At 45.7% G+C, this 16,921-nt stretch overlaps 1 protein-coding gene and 1 long non-coding RNA gene across 2 annotated transcripts; one reads left to right on the plus strand and one right to left on the minus strand.

Moving 5' to 3' along the window:
• The first annotated feature begins 35 nt into the window (after positions 1 to 35).
• LOC112391343 (uncharacterized) lies at positions 36 to 11,489 on the plus strand. Its single transcript, XR_003001475.1, has 2 exons — positions 36 to 698; positions 7,551 to 11,489. It is a non-coding gene; the product is annotated as an uncharacterized LOC112391343 (long non-coding RNA).
• On the minus strand, positions 10,924 to 15,151 carry TXNIP (thioredoxin interacting protein). The gene is made up of 8 exons (XM_024732672.1): positions 14,596 to 15,151; positions 14,000 to 14,072; positions 13,746 to 13,893; positions 13,427 to 13,529; positions 13,037 to 13,293; positions 12,779 to 12,935; positions 12,514 to 12,665; positions 10,924 to 12,384 (listed from the first exon to the last, which is right to left on the minus strand). Exons 1-8 carry the CDS (start codon positions 14,846 to 14,848, stop codon positions 12,349 to 12,351), a joined length of 1,179 nt encoding a protein of 392 aa, XP_024588440.1. The 5' UTR covers positions 14,849 to 15,151; the 3' UTR covers positions 10,924 to 12,348.
• Between the last annotated feature and the right edge of the window lie 1,770 nt (positions 15,152 to 16,921).

Below are 16,921 nucleotides of genomic sequence, written 5' to 3' on the forward strand. Positions count from 1 at the left end.
TCACATGTGTTCACAGGGACACAGGCCCTCACTTTCCCACGCTTGACCTTGATCTTGTCCTTGTTTACAAGGAATGATTACAACTATTTTTGTGAGGAGAGTCAAGAAAGCCAGGTGTGGGGAGGGAGTAGGGAGGAAGTGCCGATTCTTCTTCAGCACACTCGCCCTCTTCCAGGCCCTGGAGACCCCACTTCGAAAGGTGTGTCTGTGAAGCAGGAGCCCCCTAAATATCCTATTCTCCACTTCCGGAAGCTGCTGTGTGGCTGAGTTGCAGTTTCCCTTCTGTGGAATTTAGTTCTTCCTTTGTGGAATTTAGTTAGCCTTTCTCTCACTCCCTTCTTGTGCGGAGGGGGAGGGGGTAGGCAGTGTTGCTTTACAGGAAGTAAGGAGGGTGAGAGGAAGGGGGTGACTTAGGGACACTCAGCTCTGAGAGGTGCTTTCTCACCCACACAGTTCTCCCTTGGGTGAGGTCACTTCCCTGGGCTCTGATTGGCTTCCGAGGAAGCCCTAGATGTACTGATTGGTTCCAGCCACTTGACATGCAACAGTCACGGGTGAGCTGCATGTCCAGAACAGGGACTGGATAAGGAGGCAGGAACAGATAGCTGGGATGCTGTCATAGCAACCTTACTAAACATTTGAAAGCCACGAAGATGGGATGTAGGAGAATCTTCAAGAAATTCCCCAGCCATATTCAGGTAGGCAGACTGAAATCCCTATGACATCAAGTGATAGAGACTGGCAATCTAATGTTAGATACTTCTGACCCAATTGTAAAGAATGAATAGGGGCTGTGACTCCATTGAGGGAAAGCACCTTAAAAGCCTGGTTTGGGTGTGGTAGTAGATGTTAAGGTAGGAGCCAAGAGAACAGAGAAGGAAACAGGAATAGAAATAGAACATTCCAGAGTTATGGAGCAATTTGGATGATTGATGTGTTTCCTTTTCTAGTTCTCTGAGGTATTGTGTGAGTGGAGTAGGGGGAGGGGCCAGGGGACCTGTCACTGGGGTTTCCCATAGTCACACTGTAGCCTGTGATTGTAGCTAGGGAGAAATTAACAGAAAACAAAAATAAAAGACCCTGGAAAATCTCCTTTTACCTTTCTCCCCTGCATATACACACATACCAGACCTAATCTGGTTAACTATGTTTGTGTCTATGTTGGAGGCACAGTTGACCTCCTAAATCCCACCTAATGCCAGCATGTGTACTCAAAAGAGTGGGAGCAAAGAAGATTCTAGACAAGAGACAGTAGAGGAGAACTGAACACACCCCTGCCCCCGCCTCTATACACACACATCCTTTTCCCATGAAACAGGGGAAGGATAAAGGTTAGAGTGGCCTCTTGGGATCAGTTGTACTTCCTCAAAGACAAAGTGTCAGAGAGACCAGACCATTCTTGAACTCTTTCCTATCTGGCCTCCTGCCCTTCCTGGCAGGTGACCTTGCTGAACAAAGCCAGAGACAGGGGACCCAGCAGCTTCCCCAGATTCCGGAACAGTTCCAGGAATGAGCTAGACTGTTTCCATTGACCTTTCCCCTACTTTCCATAGGTTCTATTGGGCAGGCTGAGGCAGAAGCCTAATACTCAGTAAGTAGAGTCAGGGCTGCTAGTCCTCCGGAGGACCACCTGAAAGGGTAGAGGTCCAAGCACTGCTTGCAAACATTTAGAGAGGCCCCACGTTGTTCTTGCTCAGCCCTGGACTGCGTGCCTGCTTATGTTGAATAGATTGCTCCCATGCCCACAGCCTAGGCTGCTCTTGCCCCAGGCAGGGTAGGTTCTCAGTCAAGAACCCTGTCCTTCCATACCCCATGTTCCATCCCTAGCCTACTGGTCCCCTCCCACCTCGGGCAGGAAGCTTGAGATTGGGGTCTGCAAATTTAAGCTCAGGGACTCAGGTGATTTGAGGGAGGGCTGAATGAGAGACCTGGTTATAGCATGCAGTTTAGAAGATTGGGAGTAGAGACCAAAGAAAATTGGAGGGTCAAATATTGGGTGGACAGGACACCCATGGTTGGTGAGGTAAAGACATGTATTTTCCTCAATTCATTTTTATTGCTGTTTGAACTTTGAAAGGAAGGAAGGGTGGCTTGTAGGCCTAGGCTAGTTTAAGAACTAAGCCAAAGGGAAAAGCTGCCATCTCAACTGGGCAAAGCACTGGTTTATGGTCCTAGTTTCACCACTCCATAGCTTTGTACCCTTGGGAAAGTCATGTAGTCTCCAAGCGTCAAATTCCTCATGTATGAAAGAGAATTTGAGTTAGATGTCCACTAGGAAATCCTTCAAGCTGACGTTGATCCACCTGCAAGAATCCAGATGGTTCTGAGAACAAAGGTCAGGATGTGTCCAGCTTTTGCTGAATTCATTCCGTCTGCTGGATTTCCCCACCTTATTCTCAGCTGGGCAGGCAAAACATACCTCAGGCAACTAGCCAGTCCTTTCCAGGAACCTGCTTCAGCCCAAGTAGCAGAAGGATCAGCAAGTCCATTAACTAGCAAGGAAGGAGACACCCCTGCAGCAGAGTTCAAGGTCACGATCAGCAAGCCAGGACGCAAATCAAGCAGGCCACCAAGGAATTTCTGACTGAGGAAGGGGCCTGTGGGGCAGGTCCTCCCTATCTCCCCTCATGTAGCGTGTCTGGCCAGAGGACAGAGAAGAGAAATGAGCTAGACAGGAATAGTTCAGTTAGCTAATCTGGCCAGACCAGTGGTGACCCTTTCTCCGCTGACCTTTCCCCTACTGAGACTCACTTTTTCCCCAAGGTCATTTGGGACCAGAAAGTGGGAAATAACAAGTTCTAGTTTCCTAGTATCGCCTCAGAAAGTTACTTGCCTTATCCCCAACAGGACTTAATTTGCCATTTTGTACTCCAGAGGGAAGGGAGGTTCCCCCTGCAATTCTAATGGGAGTCCGTGGAAAGACAGTGATCCAACCCTAATTGCAGGACCTGAGAGGCTAAGTGCGATCACCCTGGGCACCCAAAATTTGGGGGGAAGGAATCCAGGGATTCCTCAGACCCAGTCCTGACCAATGCAGGGAGGGGCTATGCCCCGGTGACCTCTGACTCTGGGACTGTTCTTCATTCTCAAACCTCTACTCCTCCTGGAATTCTCAGCTGTGGGCTGAGGTTCCCAAGACTTGGACCCCTGCCTCTCCTTGAATCTTCTCCATTCTCTAATTCCATTTCCCTTGGTATAAAATAGACAAGGAGAAATATCCAAATCCTGCGTCTTACGTTCTCTGTTACACTCAGGGCAGGCTTAATAGTGCTAGAATAGGAAGGAGGTTAGACCTGTCTTTGCCTTACCCAAAAGGATTGGGGGGACAAACTAACCTGAGTCACAGACACAGATCTGGGATATTTCCTATCTTGGAGAGAATAGATGAAATCCCATGTGGACAGGGAAAGAAGCCCTGGTACTCATCCTCCTTATGCTCTGCTATGGCCAGAGAAATAGCCATTCTAGAGGGGAAATTCCGTCAACTAAGGAGGTCAAGGTAACTCTTTTACCTCATTTTTCGTGGGCAGAGATGGTAAGAGGATGTGAAACAAAGATGGGGTCAGTGAAAGGAAGGCCAAATGCTGACCGGTCCTTTTCTCAGCCCTCTGCTTCCTGTCTCCAAGCCTCTGTCTTGGCCCTTGGACAGGCTTTCTTGTCTGACCATACTTGGATGCTCTTGGCCCCTCACCTCTCCCTTACTTGGCTCCTGTTTTGAGACTTGCTTTCCATCCTGAGCCACCATTCGAACACCTGTCCAGAGCTATCAGGGATGTTTATAAACTTCTCAGGAGCTGGACTGGGCCAGGTCAGGAGGGGTGGCTGAGAGCCAGAAAGAGAGCTTGCCACTCAGACTCTCTTATTGTCTTTCAGATTCCTTTCCTTTTCTGACTCTCTAACCACGTCTTTCTTTCCATGTCTCTCTTTGTCTCATGTCTTTAGCATTATGCTACTTAAATTAGGTTATCAATGGGTGATGTGGTAAGGAATGTTTGGAGCCACAGACTACACACCTTCCAGAATGTCAATTTTGCTTTTAAGATTTGCTGGGGGAAGATAAATTATTCTTATACTAAAATTACACAAATATATTATGCAGTGTGAATCAAAATTTGCACTTTTTAAACATAAAACGGGTACTTCAAAGACATTTCTGGCTTGTGACAGGCTACTTTTGACTGTTCCAGAAGCCCGGGGGAAAATTCAGTTTCCCTAATCTTAGGGGTCCTTCAGAGGAAATATTTGAGAAGAAGCTCTACTTAGAGCAGAGGTGACAACCTAAGGCAAAAACCTTAACACCAGACAAGAGCCAAGGGTATAAAGGAGTGAAGCAGGTGAGTGTAATGCAATAGGGAGTGGTGAGAACTGGCAGATATAAGTCTGCCTGACCCTTTTAGCTCTAGCAGGTTGATGCCATGAAGGAATGTGGGCTCAGTGTTACCAAATGTGGTTGCTTTTTAAGGGAAGCCAGAACAATAGATTTTAGTGAGATCTGGTTTTTTAATGTTTACAACCAATTCAAATATTTAGAAAGAAGCTGCAAGCTGATTCTACCTATGGGCCCTCGGTTTGCTGCCTCTGACCTCTATCAACATTTCTTCCACTTCCCAAAGGTGTATGTGGCCCAAATCTGGACTTCCAAGGTCTCAAATTCTGTTCCCAAGAGCTGGGGGCAGTGAGCTTCATGAGGTTACAGGGGAGAATGGAGCTCTCCTGCAGGACAGCTTGGGGAGGTAGAACTGAAGAGAAGCCCTTTGGGTACCAATGGCAGGTGACACCTTTCTCCAGCGGGAGAGAAGGAGCCATTGGTCCCTGCCCAACCACCTTTTCCCTGATCTTCAGGGATATGGAGCTAAAAACATCTTGGGGTCTGGAACAGAAACCAAAGATTCCTCAGAGTTGGAAGATGAGACAAGCATGAAAGCCCACGCATAGAGAGAAATGGGAGAACAGGAGATGAAGGAAGGAAGCTGTGAGCCTGGATAGATGAAGGAGGAAGTCAGAATTTAGACAGGTAAACTGGAGAGGGAGGGGTCTTTAGCCACAGAACCATATGAGGGAAGCACAGTTCTCACGCTCCTGAACCCCGCCTCCCCTCCCAGCAACTGAAATCCTTCCCCTGTCCATCTGTCCATGAGGTTAAAAATATCTTAGCTGGGTACCCAGCCAGACATTTCCAAGAACCTGTTTACCGACCATCTGATTGACTTGGAGAGGTGGTCAGCAGCTCCATCACCCAAAAGGGAATGAGAATGGACCTTGCTTACATTCCAGGACTCAAGGCCCATGGGTGTCACAATTCTGTCCCCATGTTCTGCCTTTCCTCTTCCTTCTTCCATCACTCCATGACCTGGAGATGACCAATCAGTTGGTAGTCAGAAAAATCCCAGTCTTCAGTCTGTCCAACCTTTTCATAACAGGCTCCATAGAAAGCACAGCAGGGTCACACCAAGGGAAAGGTCAGGACAAGACAGGAATAGCCTAAATAGGCTAAATTGGGCCTCATCAGTGGGGCCTCCACTGGCTTTTGTGCTACTCAGTGTAGCCCACCTCAGGGAAATAAATCAAATGAGATGCAATACCTTCAAATAAGGAGTCTGGGAGTTCTTTGTAGTGTCACAAATAGCACTCTCTGTTTCTCAGTTCATCACTCCAAATGGTGGGAAGCTTGCCTCTGGAGTTGTATACTGAAAAGTTAAGAAAGCTCAATTAATTAATTCCCAGAAGGTGATAGAGTTACTCCAGAGGCCTGTAAAGCACGCTGGGAGTATGAGAGAGAAAACTCTAGTGGTCCCAGAGCTATACCATGGGGGTGTGCAGAGGGCGTGTCCTGGCCTGGGGGTAGGAGTCCCAATAGTGGGCCACCTCTCCCACCACAAAATTAACTGCAGGTTGAGTCAGCCTCTGTACAGTGACCTCTTCTCAGACTGTTTTGCTCCCCCAACACAGGAAGGGAATCAAGAGGAGCAAAGAGAGAGTGGTGTTACCTATAATAGGTCAGAGAGGAGGAACAAATTTGAGGACGTGCCTGGGAGTGAGCTAATCAAGGCAGTGGTGGTGAATATGCCTCCTCTTTTATTTTAGATAACAAGCACAATAACTTCGCCATTGTTTTAACTCTTCATATATGTATATATATATATATATATATATATATACACACACATTTTTTTTAAGGAGAAATAAAGCTGTATTAGTTTGCTAGGGTTGCCAGAACAAAATGCCACAGACTAGGAGGCTTAATTAAATTTCTCACAGTTCTGGAGGCTTTGAGTCCAAGATCAAGGTGTCCACAGGTTTAGTTTCTTCTGAGGCCTCCCTCCCTTGCTTGCAGACGGCCACATTCTTTTCTTTTTTCATTTAATTAAAAAAAATTATTTTATCTTAGGCTGTGTCAGGTCTTCGTTGCTGCACGCAGGCTTCTCATTGCAGTGGCTTCTCTTATTGCGGAGGAAGGGCTCTAGGTGCATGGGCTTTGGTAGTTGAGGCTCACGGGCTCTAGAGCGCAGGCGCAGTCGTTGTGGCGCATGGGCTTAGTTGCTCTGCGGCATGTGGGATGTTCCCAGACCAGGGCTTGAACCCACGTCCCCTGCATTGGCAGACAGATTCTTAACCACTGCACCACCAGGGAAGCTCCTGGCCACATTCTTGCTGTGTCCTCACATGGACTTTCCTCTATGAGCTGAGTGTGCATGTCTGTGTCCTAATCTTCTCTTCTTATAGGGGCACCAGCACATTGGGTTAGGGCCCAGCCATATGACCTCATTTTACCTTCATCACCTCTCTTAAGGCCCTATTTCCAAATACAGTCATATTCTGAAGTACTAGGGTCTGGACTTCAACATATGAATTTATGGGGTTTCAGTTCAGACCATAAGAGCAGCTGCTCCCTGTTGGTTGAAGCAGAAGTCTCTTCTCAGAGGAGAGAGGAGTCTTCCCACATGGCCTAGAACTTGACCCAGCCAAGTCATGACCATGACTCTGATTCCCTGTTGTTTTACCACATGCCTCAGTGACTGAGAGTGTAGGTCAGGGAGTGAAAAAGAAATTATGTCCTTAGTACATTTTCACTAAATATTTCAGCCTTTGTGAGGCCACGTATTCACAAAAGAAGTAAAGAAGTTACGTTTTTGTCAACAAGTGGTTGGCCTTGGAAGGCACACAACTCACTGAGGAACCACATAAGTGCCTCTAATATGCTGAGGCAAGCCATGAACACAGGAGCTGAAGACAGTGAGAAATCAGATGTCACATCCTAGTTGGGAAGCAGGTTCGTCACCAGGTTAGTTCAATCAAATATATGTTTTAGGTGCTGGGGTTGAGGAGGGCGTCAGTCCTGGAACACTTTATCAGAGAAATTTATATTTTCATATGGCCTCAAGTTACTGGCATCCTCCAGTACTCCCTTTAGCATTTCTTGAAGGGTAGGTATTATAGTACTGAACTCCTTCAGCTTTTGTGTGAGAATGTCTTTCATTTTTCCTCATTCCCAGGTTTCACATGTGGATGACCAGGGTTCACACTTAAAGAACTTTACTATTTTCTTACAGCTACATTGGACCACCAGGAAAATAACTTGCCTGGATATTATTTCTTGCTTTTAATGGTCACGATTTTTGCCAGAAGATGAGACAATGGATGTCCTCCAGCATCACATCTATGTACATATTTCTCTGCAAAGTGTCCAGCAGGTCCCACTCTTTGTGGGTGAGTTCTACAAACACGTCTTCAAAGGTCACTGATCTCTAAAGCATCATGGATACTCTGGTTCAGTCAGCAACATTCTTTCCAGTGCCTCCCATGACTTGCTGTATTCTGTTGGTCAGAAGCCAGTCAGTAGCCACTTAGTGGTTGCACAAAGAGTGGAGTTTCCTCACTGGATGTGGATCACAGTCTGTGGCTGGGAACATCCAGAAGTGGGGTTCAGTGTTCTCCCCCAGAACTGGGAAAAGTGGCTGCATTCTGGAAATAACTGAAAGTGATGAAAATCCAGCCTCCATCATCACTGAGAAGGTGGGGATAAACCGCGCGGGGCGGCTGGAAATGAAGGCACGGTGACGGGAGGAGGGTGCATGACCCCTTTTCACAGGTTGGGGCGCGGGCGGGGAGCGTCTTCTTCCCGCAGCCCCGCCAGCCGCCACGCGGGCCCCGAAGCCGCCACATGTGCTCCCGCCGCCGCCATGGCGCCTCCCTTCCCCACATATATTTTTAAAATCCTCACTTCTAAGGTTGTTACTATTACTCTTTCCCATTTTACAGATAAACTGTGGCACAGAGAAGGTTAAACAAGTTGCAAGGTCATACAGCTAGTTAAGTGGTGGAAGCAGGATTTGAATTTAGATAGTTTGGCTCCAGTTGGTATTGTGCTTAATTACCACACTATACTATTTCTCCTTAATAGTATAGGGAGGCTGATCCCTGAACTTCTTCTAGGCTATAGACTCACCTATTGGGCCAGGACCTGCAGCCCTGGTTCTGCAGTCATCTCTGAGAGGGAGTTTTTCAGCTTTGGAAATGGAAGTGAACGTAGAGTCAGAACAGAGAATGGGGCAAAAGTTTCTTTCTTTCTACTCCAGAACTATTGAGGTCAGGAGGCTTGGGACAGAGGCCATCAGAGGGTCAGTAAAACATTCTCCTTATCCATCTTATGCATTCCATCACCTAGAGATAGTCCGAGGAAAAAATACTAGGAAGGGGTCTGTATACTACTGAAAGAACTGGGCAGAAGTAACTCTTTTACCCCACTTCATAACCTTCAGCTCTTAGGTGATTGTTTTTTGTTGACCAGGTGTTTGGTCAGATCTTCTCTCCATACTTTTCCCTCCCGATGCCTCAACCCAAGTTATATCCTTGTTTTTCCAGTCTGTTCAGAGTTATCAAGGTAGCCAAGGATCCTGGTTGTGGAAGTATCTGTTCTTTCCTTGTTAATTTTACTTTCTCTAGCTCTTTTCTCTCTTTAGTTTTCTTTCTGTCTTCTCTCAGATCTTCCTATACCAGATTGGGCCTAATGAATAAATGATACTAAGAACTGGATCTCCTCAAATGGCTGTACATGTAGGTTATAGCTCTTTAAAAATTAAAAGGCATACGAGAAGAGCAAAGGAAAGGAAGACCCAAGGTATCCACCCACTTAAATGGAGAAACAGCTGGGCTGGGACCTAAGGAAGAGTACTTAAGCAAGCCTATGTGTAGATGTCCTGGGGTGGGGTAGAAGTTGTATATCGAAGGCAAAAGGAAGTCCAGTGGAGACTTTTGTGCTCTAAGGGAGGGATGCGTTTCCTCTGGATGAACAGCTATAGCTGCTTCCTTCCTCCCTCAGATTTTGCTGTGCTGTTCAGTATGACAGTCACTAGTCACAGGGAGCTAACTAAATTTAAAATAAACAGAAATAAAAATTCAGTTCATCAGGAAGAGTAGCCACATTTCAGAGCTCACTAGTCATATGTGGATAGTGGCTACCGTATTAGGGCAAATATAGAACGTTTCCATCATTATAGAAAGTTCTGTTGGCCAGTGCTGGATTTGAGGTATTAGGGTATCAGGAGGAGGTGCATATGTTCTGGCCCTTCAAGGATCAAATCTCTATCAGACCTTGGGTGTAAGTTATCTACCCTCTCCATCCCCTTCTCATATCACGTACCAGTAGCCAGGCTGTATACACAAACAACCAGGCTTTTGTGCTCCATGGTCTCTCCATCTCTTTGTCCTGCCCTCTGGCCTGCTCTTGTCCTTGCTCTATCCCTCCAGTCCCTGCAAAACAAGCTCCAGAAAAACTTTTCCATCAACTTTGACTTAGTTTTCCGGTCACAGAGTTGAAAAAGGGCGGAGGCACTAAATTCTTGCACAGGTAAGAAAAGGAGGCAGAGGTGAGAGTAAAGGTCACAGTCACCATGGCAGCAGAGCTAGAGGCTGACACCTTGGTAAAAAAAAAAAACGACAACGGCCAGTAGAGAGCAAAAGAGCTGCTGAGAATGAAAGATAGATGCAGACAAAGATTGAAGTGGAAAAGAATCTTTTCAATCCTACTTTCTGTTCAATTTACATTGATTTTATGAAATTCCAGGAGCCTGAGGTCTGGAATTACTATGTGGAGGTCCATAGAAAAGCCAACCCCCAAATAAGGGCTAGGACTAGATTTGTCTGCAGATTTAAATGAACCAGAAATCAGAACGTACGCTAACCTTTGCCATCTCAGCGTTTCTCATCACTAGTCACTCCTTTCTGAATAAAAATCATTTCAATTAGAGGTGGAATTGCGCCATCAGTCTGTTATTACTCTACAAGGAAGTAACAGAAACTGCTGAGGCATATCATAAGGAATGAGGGTTGGTTTGAATATTCAGCAAACATTTACTACGTTATGATCATGTACTTGGATATGAACTGTAATGGGAGCTGCAGAGATAAAAAAACGGTAGCTGCATTCAAATAACTTGATGGTCATAACTCTAAATCCTTATGTCCTGTATTACGTCTTCCTGCATATAAACCAGGCTTATACTGGGAAGAAACTATGATGAAACCAAATTATGAAAAAGACCCATAACCTTTTCCTTCCAAATCCCCTCACAAACTTCATTTCCCTGTATTTCAAGAGCTCATTAAACAAAACAAAAATCAAAGCTTCATGCACTCCAAAGTTGAAGGAATTTAGTAATGATTAACTATAGATGTAGAAAACTAGCTTGGACCACCAGAAGATCCCACTACAGTTCTTTAGTGAATTCGACAAAAGACAATGTAGCTCAAATTCCTCTTCACCCCACCAACCCGCATTCTGACTATATTCATTACGGTCAATAGGAAATGGTTTCTCTACAAGGTTTCCAACAATGTGAATTGTGAAGTAGGGGGAAAGCTCCTTTGGGCACATTTTCTTTCTAATAACGTCTTCAACACCATCTCAGAGACAAGAAAACAAACTTTTTTGCCATTAAAAAAAACTTTATTTTATTTATTTTTTACAAAGAATACCCCCACCTGGGGTGAAAAAATATATCTGGTTAAGTACAAAATATAGTTTTTGTCATACAAAAAGATACACAATTAAAAAACAACAAAAGAATGAAACCACCTTCAGCCCACATACTTTCTCAGGAAAGGGAAGATAGAGCTCAGTGCTCTGACACATGACAGTGAACAAAGTGCTAAGGCTGAGGGAGACTGAGCAAGTGCTAGAGGCTGCAGTGAGAGAGGGGCTGTCAACATCCCTGTCTCCTAACACTGGGCAGGAAGGGAGCCCGCACAGCTTTTGTGAAGACCTGCCCTCTAGTTTCTCATGGCAACATCTGTATGCTCTGATCACAGTGTTGGGGCATTTTGATTTAGAGTTCCTCCTTGGGTTTGGAGAAGTCACAGTGGGCAAGGCTGATAGCAGCAACCCTTCTCATATAGTTAGAGTGTCAGAATTGCAGAATTCTGTACACTGGGACAAAGTCTCAAAAGCAGTAACTTTTTTTTTTTTTTTTGTCATTGTGCTTACCCCTAGAGACATAGTAGACCAGTTTTAGCTTACACTTGAGAAAGGAAAAAAATCCCAAATTTGACACAAACTAAAGTGCTAAGAACATCACCTCAGAATCAATTCCAAGGAGTCACATGAAAAGAAAAACACATTCTCCCACGTGAAAATGTTTGCCAACAGGAGAACACAGTGCAATAGGCTCTAAAAATGGCTTTTAAGACCTTTGGTGGGGTACAGTTACTACCGCTTTATACCTGATTTAAAGTACTTTCTGAACAAAGACCATCTTTGAGCTTCTTCCCTTTAATCCACGTGGGAAGCTCACTCCAAAGTCCAAACCAAATCAGCTCTGGAGGGATTTTTTTTTTTCTATAAGTGTACAAAGGGGAACAACAATTTTAAGAACATCCTTTTCCCAAAGTTTTGGCCGTGATTTTTTTCCTTTTCATTTTCCTGGTTTGCTAAATTGGCTCTCCTCTACACGGCAGAGGTTCAAAGTCTATTGTTATACCAATCTATAATCCCCTCCATAAAACACTGGGAAGACCATGCCAGGAGGCCATTTCTACCCCTTATTCAAAACTACTGAAAATGCCTCAATTTTCAAAGAGATTTAAGAAAATGGGATTGGCCTGAATTTTTCTAGTATGTTTTTAAACCCATCCAGCGAAATACCCCGTATCACATCTCACTGGCTGAGGACGAGTGTGCACCCATTAAAGCCCAGGAGATTGCATGCTGATCACCTCCTACACTGGAGAGTCAGAGGCTGGGGTGGACCAGTACCCCACTGTAGAGACTGCTGAGTCTCTAAAAAAGTACGAGTCCGGGAAGAGAGATGAAAAGAAACAAGTAGGTACAGCTGCTTCTTTTCTTCCACATGCTCACTGCACATTGTTGTTGAGGATGCAGGGATCCACCTGGGAGGAAGAAAGAAAACATTTTAGTTTGGGTGAGAACTAAAAGAACAACCCAGTTTAGCAATCCCTCCAAGTCAACTTCCTATAGTAGGCTTAGGGCAAATGTAGTGGTAAAATGACAATTCTCACCTCAGTGTAAGTAGGTGGTGGCATGAACTTGAACTCAGGAGCATACATAAAAATAGGGCTGTCTTGAGAACCATCTGTGTCATCTAGCAGAGGAGCAGTGGGGCTCTCCAATCGGTGATCTTCAGGAATGATATCCATATAGCAAGGAGGAGCTAGAGAGAGAAAGTATGGGGATAAGAAGCCTGGCCAAGGAATGCTTGACCATCACCAATTTTACAAACCCAAGCAGGCTGGAGAGAAAGACCAGACATTAGGTCTAGCTCACCTTCTGGGGTATCGGGGATGTTTAGATCTACCCAACTCATCTCAGAACTGGTTCGGCTGGCCATGCTGGATGTCCGGCTACTGAGGCCTGACCTGCTGCCAATTACCAGGGGCAGGTCAAGAATGACTTTCTTGGAGCCGGGGACGCTAACATAGATCTAGAAAAGGAGACGGTGGTTTGTTAGACTGGAGATCTGGAGAAAACACCACTATTGTTCTGACAGATGAACAATTTCTCTCTCCAGCCCCACCCACTCACCAGTAAGGAGTATTCAACTCGAAGGATGTTGCAGCCCAAGATAGAAGGCCTGATCTTCTGCACCCGAAGGCTCTTGCCACGCCATGATGCGCAAGTTCCTGAGATAATATGATTGCCTCTGACCGATGACAACTTCTGCGTCAGCATCTTGGTTTGGCCATTGGCAAGGTAAGTGTGGCGGGCAACAATGGCAGCTTTGGGGACCACGATGCGGGAACTCGTATTCTCAAAGTCAGCATGGATGTTAATCTCATCACCTAGCAATGAGAAAGATGAAAACCGATGCTTAGTACAGTTGATGACTTTTCATCTGTCCCTGTCTCCTGCCCTCACCCCCAAACCCACAGTTCCTGTTTTAATAGTCTCCCATTTTAAGCACTAGATCCTTACCTTCACAGAAGCCTTTTCTGTCTATTTGGGCAGAGACGGACACCCGCCCATCAGGAATAAACATGCAGGAAACTTTCTTCTCCTTTTTAGCAGACACAGGTGCCTATGTAGAATGGAGAAGAAAAACGTGTTTTCAGGATTCCTAGAGATCCTTTCTCTGCTTCTCTTTCCTTGCCACTGCTAATTTAGAATAGGCAGCTTTCCCTCCCACCCTGATGACTGAGGACTTGATTCCCTGAGGGGCTTCACTCTAATGCCCTAGACACTTGACTTATTATCCCTGAAACCCAGAAAAATAGAATCTTAAAATGAACCTCACCAGTAAATCAGGGGTATTGACATCCACTAGATCCATCACTTCAAAGTTTTTCTTTGTCTCCTGAGTTGGGTGGCTGGGGCGATCAAGAAAAGCCTTCACCCAGTAGTCTACACACCCATATTTTCCTTTGAAAGATGTTCCCAGAGGCCTTTATCAAGAAAAAAGAAACAATTAATTTAAAAATGCTCTCCAAGAAGAGTAAGTGATCAAAGGAGGGGAAGATAAGTCCACAGATGCATTTAGCTGATACATACCCCTGAGGAAGCTCAAAGCCAAACTTGTATTCATATTTGTTTCCAGGTCTCATGATCACCATCTCATTCTCACCTGAAGGGAGAGAAAAGTGAGTAGCCATTAGGTTTCTTGTTACACTTAAAATGCATCTGTGCGATATGGAATTCTCGGGCAGCATACAAGAGTATTGTAGAACCCCCATTTTCATCCCTTATGTTCTTAAACGAGAGATTCTGATGCATTTCATTGGGCCAAAAAGTTGCAAAGCCCTGCAGTGCTCAAAGGCTCAACCAGGACACTTAAGCTACTATCATCTCAAACAGAAAGCAAAGAGAATAAACAAGTTATGCACACAGAAAATCTTTCAATAGCTAAGGCAACATCCCTCAGGATCACCTACAGAACACAGCACCATAAGAAATTGCACACATCACCCTTTTTTGGGTGGGGGGTGGGAGGAGTTTGCAAGTTAAAACTAAAAAAGATAAGGAAGCCACACAAAATGCAAACCACACAACCTGAGCAACTTAGAATCTACACTGTAGGCTCCATTTATTCGTATCAATTCTCTTCTCGAATCAGCTTTCACCTTCCAGCAAACAGCTGGGCCACTCACCTGTTGGCTGGTCGTCCAGGAGAAGCGTGTCTTCGTAGCGCAGGTAGTTCAATGTCTGTTTGCACTGTTGGGATCCCTGCATCCACAGGACCTTGGCCATTCCGCAAGCCAGGATCCTGACAGCTTTGACTCCAGTGACTTCACACACCTCCACTATCACCCGGCCAGCCACCTTCTCCCCACTGCCGTACACCTTTTCGGGGTCGTTAAAGACCACCTCGAAAGACTTCACCTTCTTGAACATCACCACCATAATTGGGCTGGGTTGGCTTAAGAGTTAAAAACGAGGGAGGAAAAACAGAACCCCAAATCAAAGGACCCTTAGCAATAAGTTAAAATTATTTCACTCTTCAATCCTCTACTAAATTTTCGATAAGATGTCCACAGAAATTGTAAGCTGCGGCTTAGGCCAAGGGATTTCAAGAGAAAAATAAACCCTCTCTTCTCTTTCTTTCCTCCAACAGCTGGAAGAGAGCCCCGGATCTCCGCGGAAAGGCTAAAAGTACACCGCCTGAAGAGACTAAAGGAGAGTTACAACTAAGAGCCGGAAACTGCTCTATATAGCAGCCCGGCAGGCAGGGCCACGCGAGCGCTGGCCTGGAGGCTCGTGCTGCCCTCGTGCACAGCCCTCCCATTGGCTGCCTGTTCCTTGTTTACCAGGAGCCCGACCAATCAGTGAGGTCGCAGCAGCGCGTGGACACAGTGTGCTCCTGGCGGGGAAAATAGTTGTTGAGCATCTCTGCAGGGCACTGCCCGTAAAATTTATCCGAGGCCAGAGTCCTTCGAAGGATACTTTTGGGGTGCCAGCGATGTTTTGAGGTAAAAGGAAAATGTGCTTATGAGGGAATTTCGTGACTAGCCTCAGCCAATGCAATTAATTTAGAGGCAACTGTTTATTTCCGACTCACAAATCGCAAGTCGTGTGAAAAACAATCCCAGAGTTCCAGAATAATTTAGGATCGGGGCGGAGGACAGGGAGTGCCGCTGTTACTGTTCAGGAACATCCCCTTTGTCCTTCTGTTGCCCCGCACCTCTTAAAAACCAACAAACAACATCCCACCCCACCCCCTAAAAAACCTGCTGTGTGGGAAGGAAAAGAGAGCTTGTCACAAAATTTTAACCACTCTTCAGCGCTCACAGGAAAGCGAGTATCTGGGACTGATCCGCCTTCTCCCTCCCTTTCTAGCCCCCGGGCGCGGGGCTGTGTGCCTCAGCCCATGCGCCCTCCACTCTGTTCTTGGGACCGGAAACAGTGCGGGCGTGTCCACATCCTCTTGCTTATCCCCTCATCTCTTCAGTCACTAACTGCAAAGTTGGGGGGCACTTTATGTTCCGCCAGTTACCTCATTACCTCTTCAGTAAAGTGTGTTTTTTAGGCTCTAATTATCTCTCACTCCCCGCTTATCCAGGAAAGGAAAAAAAAAAAAGAGGGTGCTTCACTCTTTTCACTCCCCCCCGCCGTTACTTTAACTCTTTCTTGTCTTCGTCCGCTCTCCAACTTACGAAGTCAAAGGTACATTCCTAAATCTGCTGCCTGTGTTCCTCACAGCCTTCAAATTAGTTAAAAGCAAGAAAGTTCTCGTTTGTAACCAAAGTGTCCGAGGAAAGATGGCCGTATTCCTGTTTGAAGAAGCATTCCCCTGTCTTTGAAAAGTTTTTCATTTTTTGTTGTGTTTTGTTTTTTTCCCTAAGCTGTTTAGAAATTGTTGAGAAAGGGAAGAGAAAACAGAAGGATCACTAGCACACTATATATTCATGCTAAAAGAAGCCTTGACTCTTCGTCCTGTGTTGTCATTTGTCTCTCTGTCAGATGGGCTTTTCCTTAGCTGGCCATGAGATGCCTTAGGAACCGACTCCTGAGAAATTTTTCATAAATGCAATAAGAAAAACTTGTGTGCAGAGATACAGGGATTCTTCTCCCTTGTCTTTGATTCCTGATTCCCTCCCATTTGTAGGGGAATCAGGAGATGACTTCATTTCTTGTGCTGGAAAGAGAAAGACAATGTTCCCAAGATTGAGATGGGGAAGTAAATAAGAAGCATTAGAACATCCAGAAATCCTACCCTCCCAGCAAAAAGACGGCTATTCAATGCTGTGAAATATCCTTTTTCCTTCCTCACACACCCTAACTGGGTTGACACTCTAAGGCTAACAAGTTACAACTCAACCCCACCATCAAGCAAGCTCAAAATTCAGGCATCAAGACCCCTGGAAGGGCTGGGCTTCCCTGGTGGCGCAGTGGTTGAGAGTCCGCCTGCCCATGCAGGGGACGCGGGTTCGTGCCCCGGTCCGGGAAGATCCCACATGTCGCGAAGCGGCTGGGCCC

The sequence above is a fragment of the Neophocaena asiaeorientalis genome, unplaced genomic scaffold (assembly GCF_003031525.2).
Source record: "Neophocaena asiaeorientalis asiaeorientalis breed wild unplaced genomic scaffold, Neophocaena_asiaeorientalis_V1.1 scaffold128, whole genome shotgun sequence".
Taxonomy (NCBI): Eukaryota; Metazoa; Chordata; class Mammalia; order Artiodactyla; family Phocoenidae; genus Neophocaena; species Neophocaena asiaeorientalis.

Bases quoted from the DNA above. Each gene is read 5' to 3' on its own strand.
- TXNIP (XM_024732672.1), bottom strand. From the start codon at position 14,848: ATGGTGGTGATGTTCAAGAAGGTGAAGTCTTTCGAGGTGGTCTTTAAC. The intron at 13,530-13,745 runs GTGAGGTTCATT...CATTCTACATAG, and splicing joins TCAATACCCCTGATTTACTG to GCACCTGTGTCTGCTAAAAA. The intron at 12,936-13,036 runs GTGAGTGGGTGG...CTCCTTTTCTAG, and splicing joins GAGTTGAATACTCCTTACTG to ATCTATGTTAGCGTCCCCGG.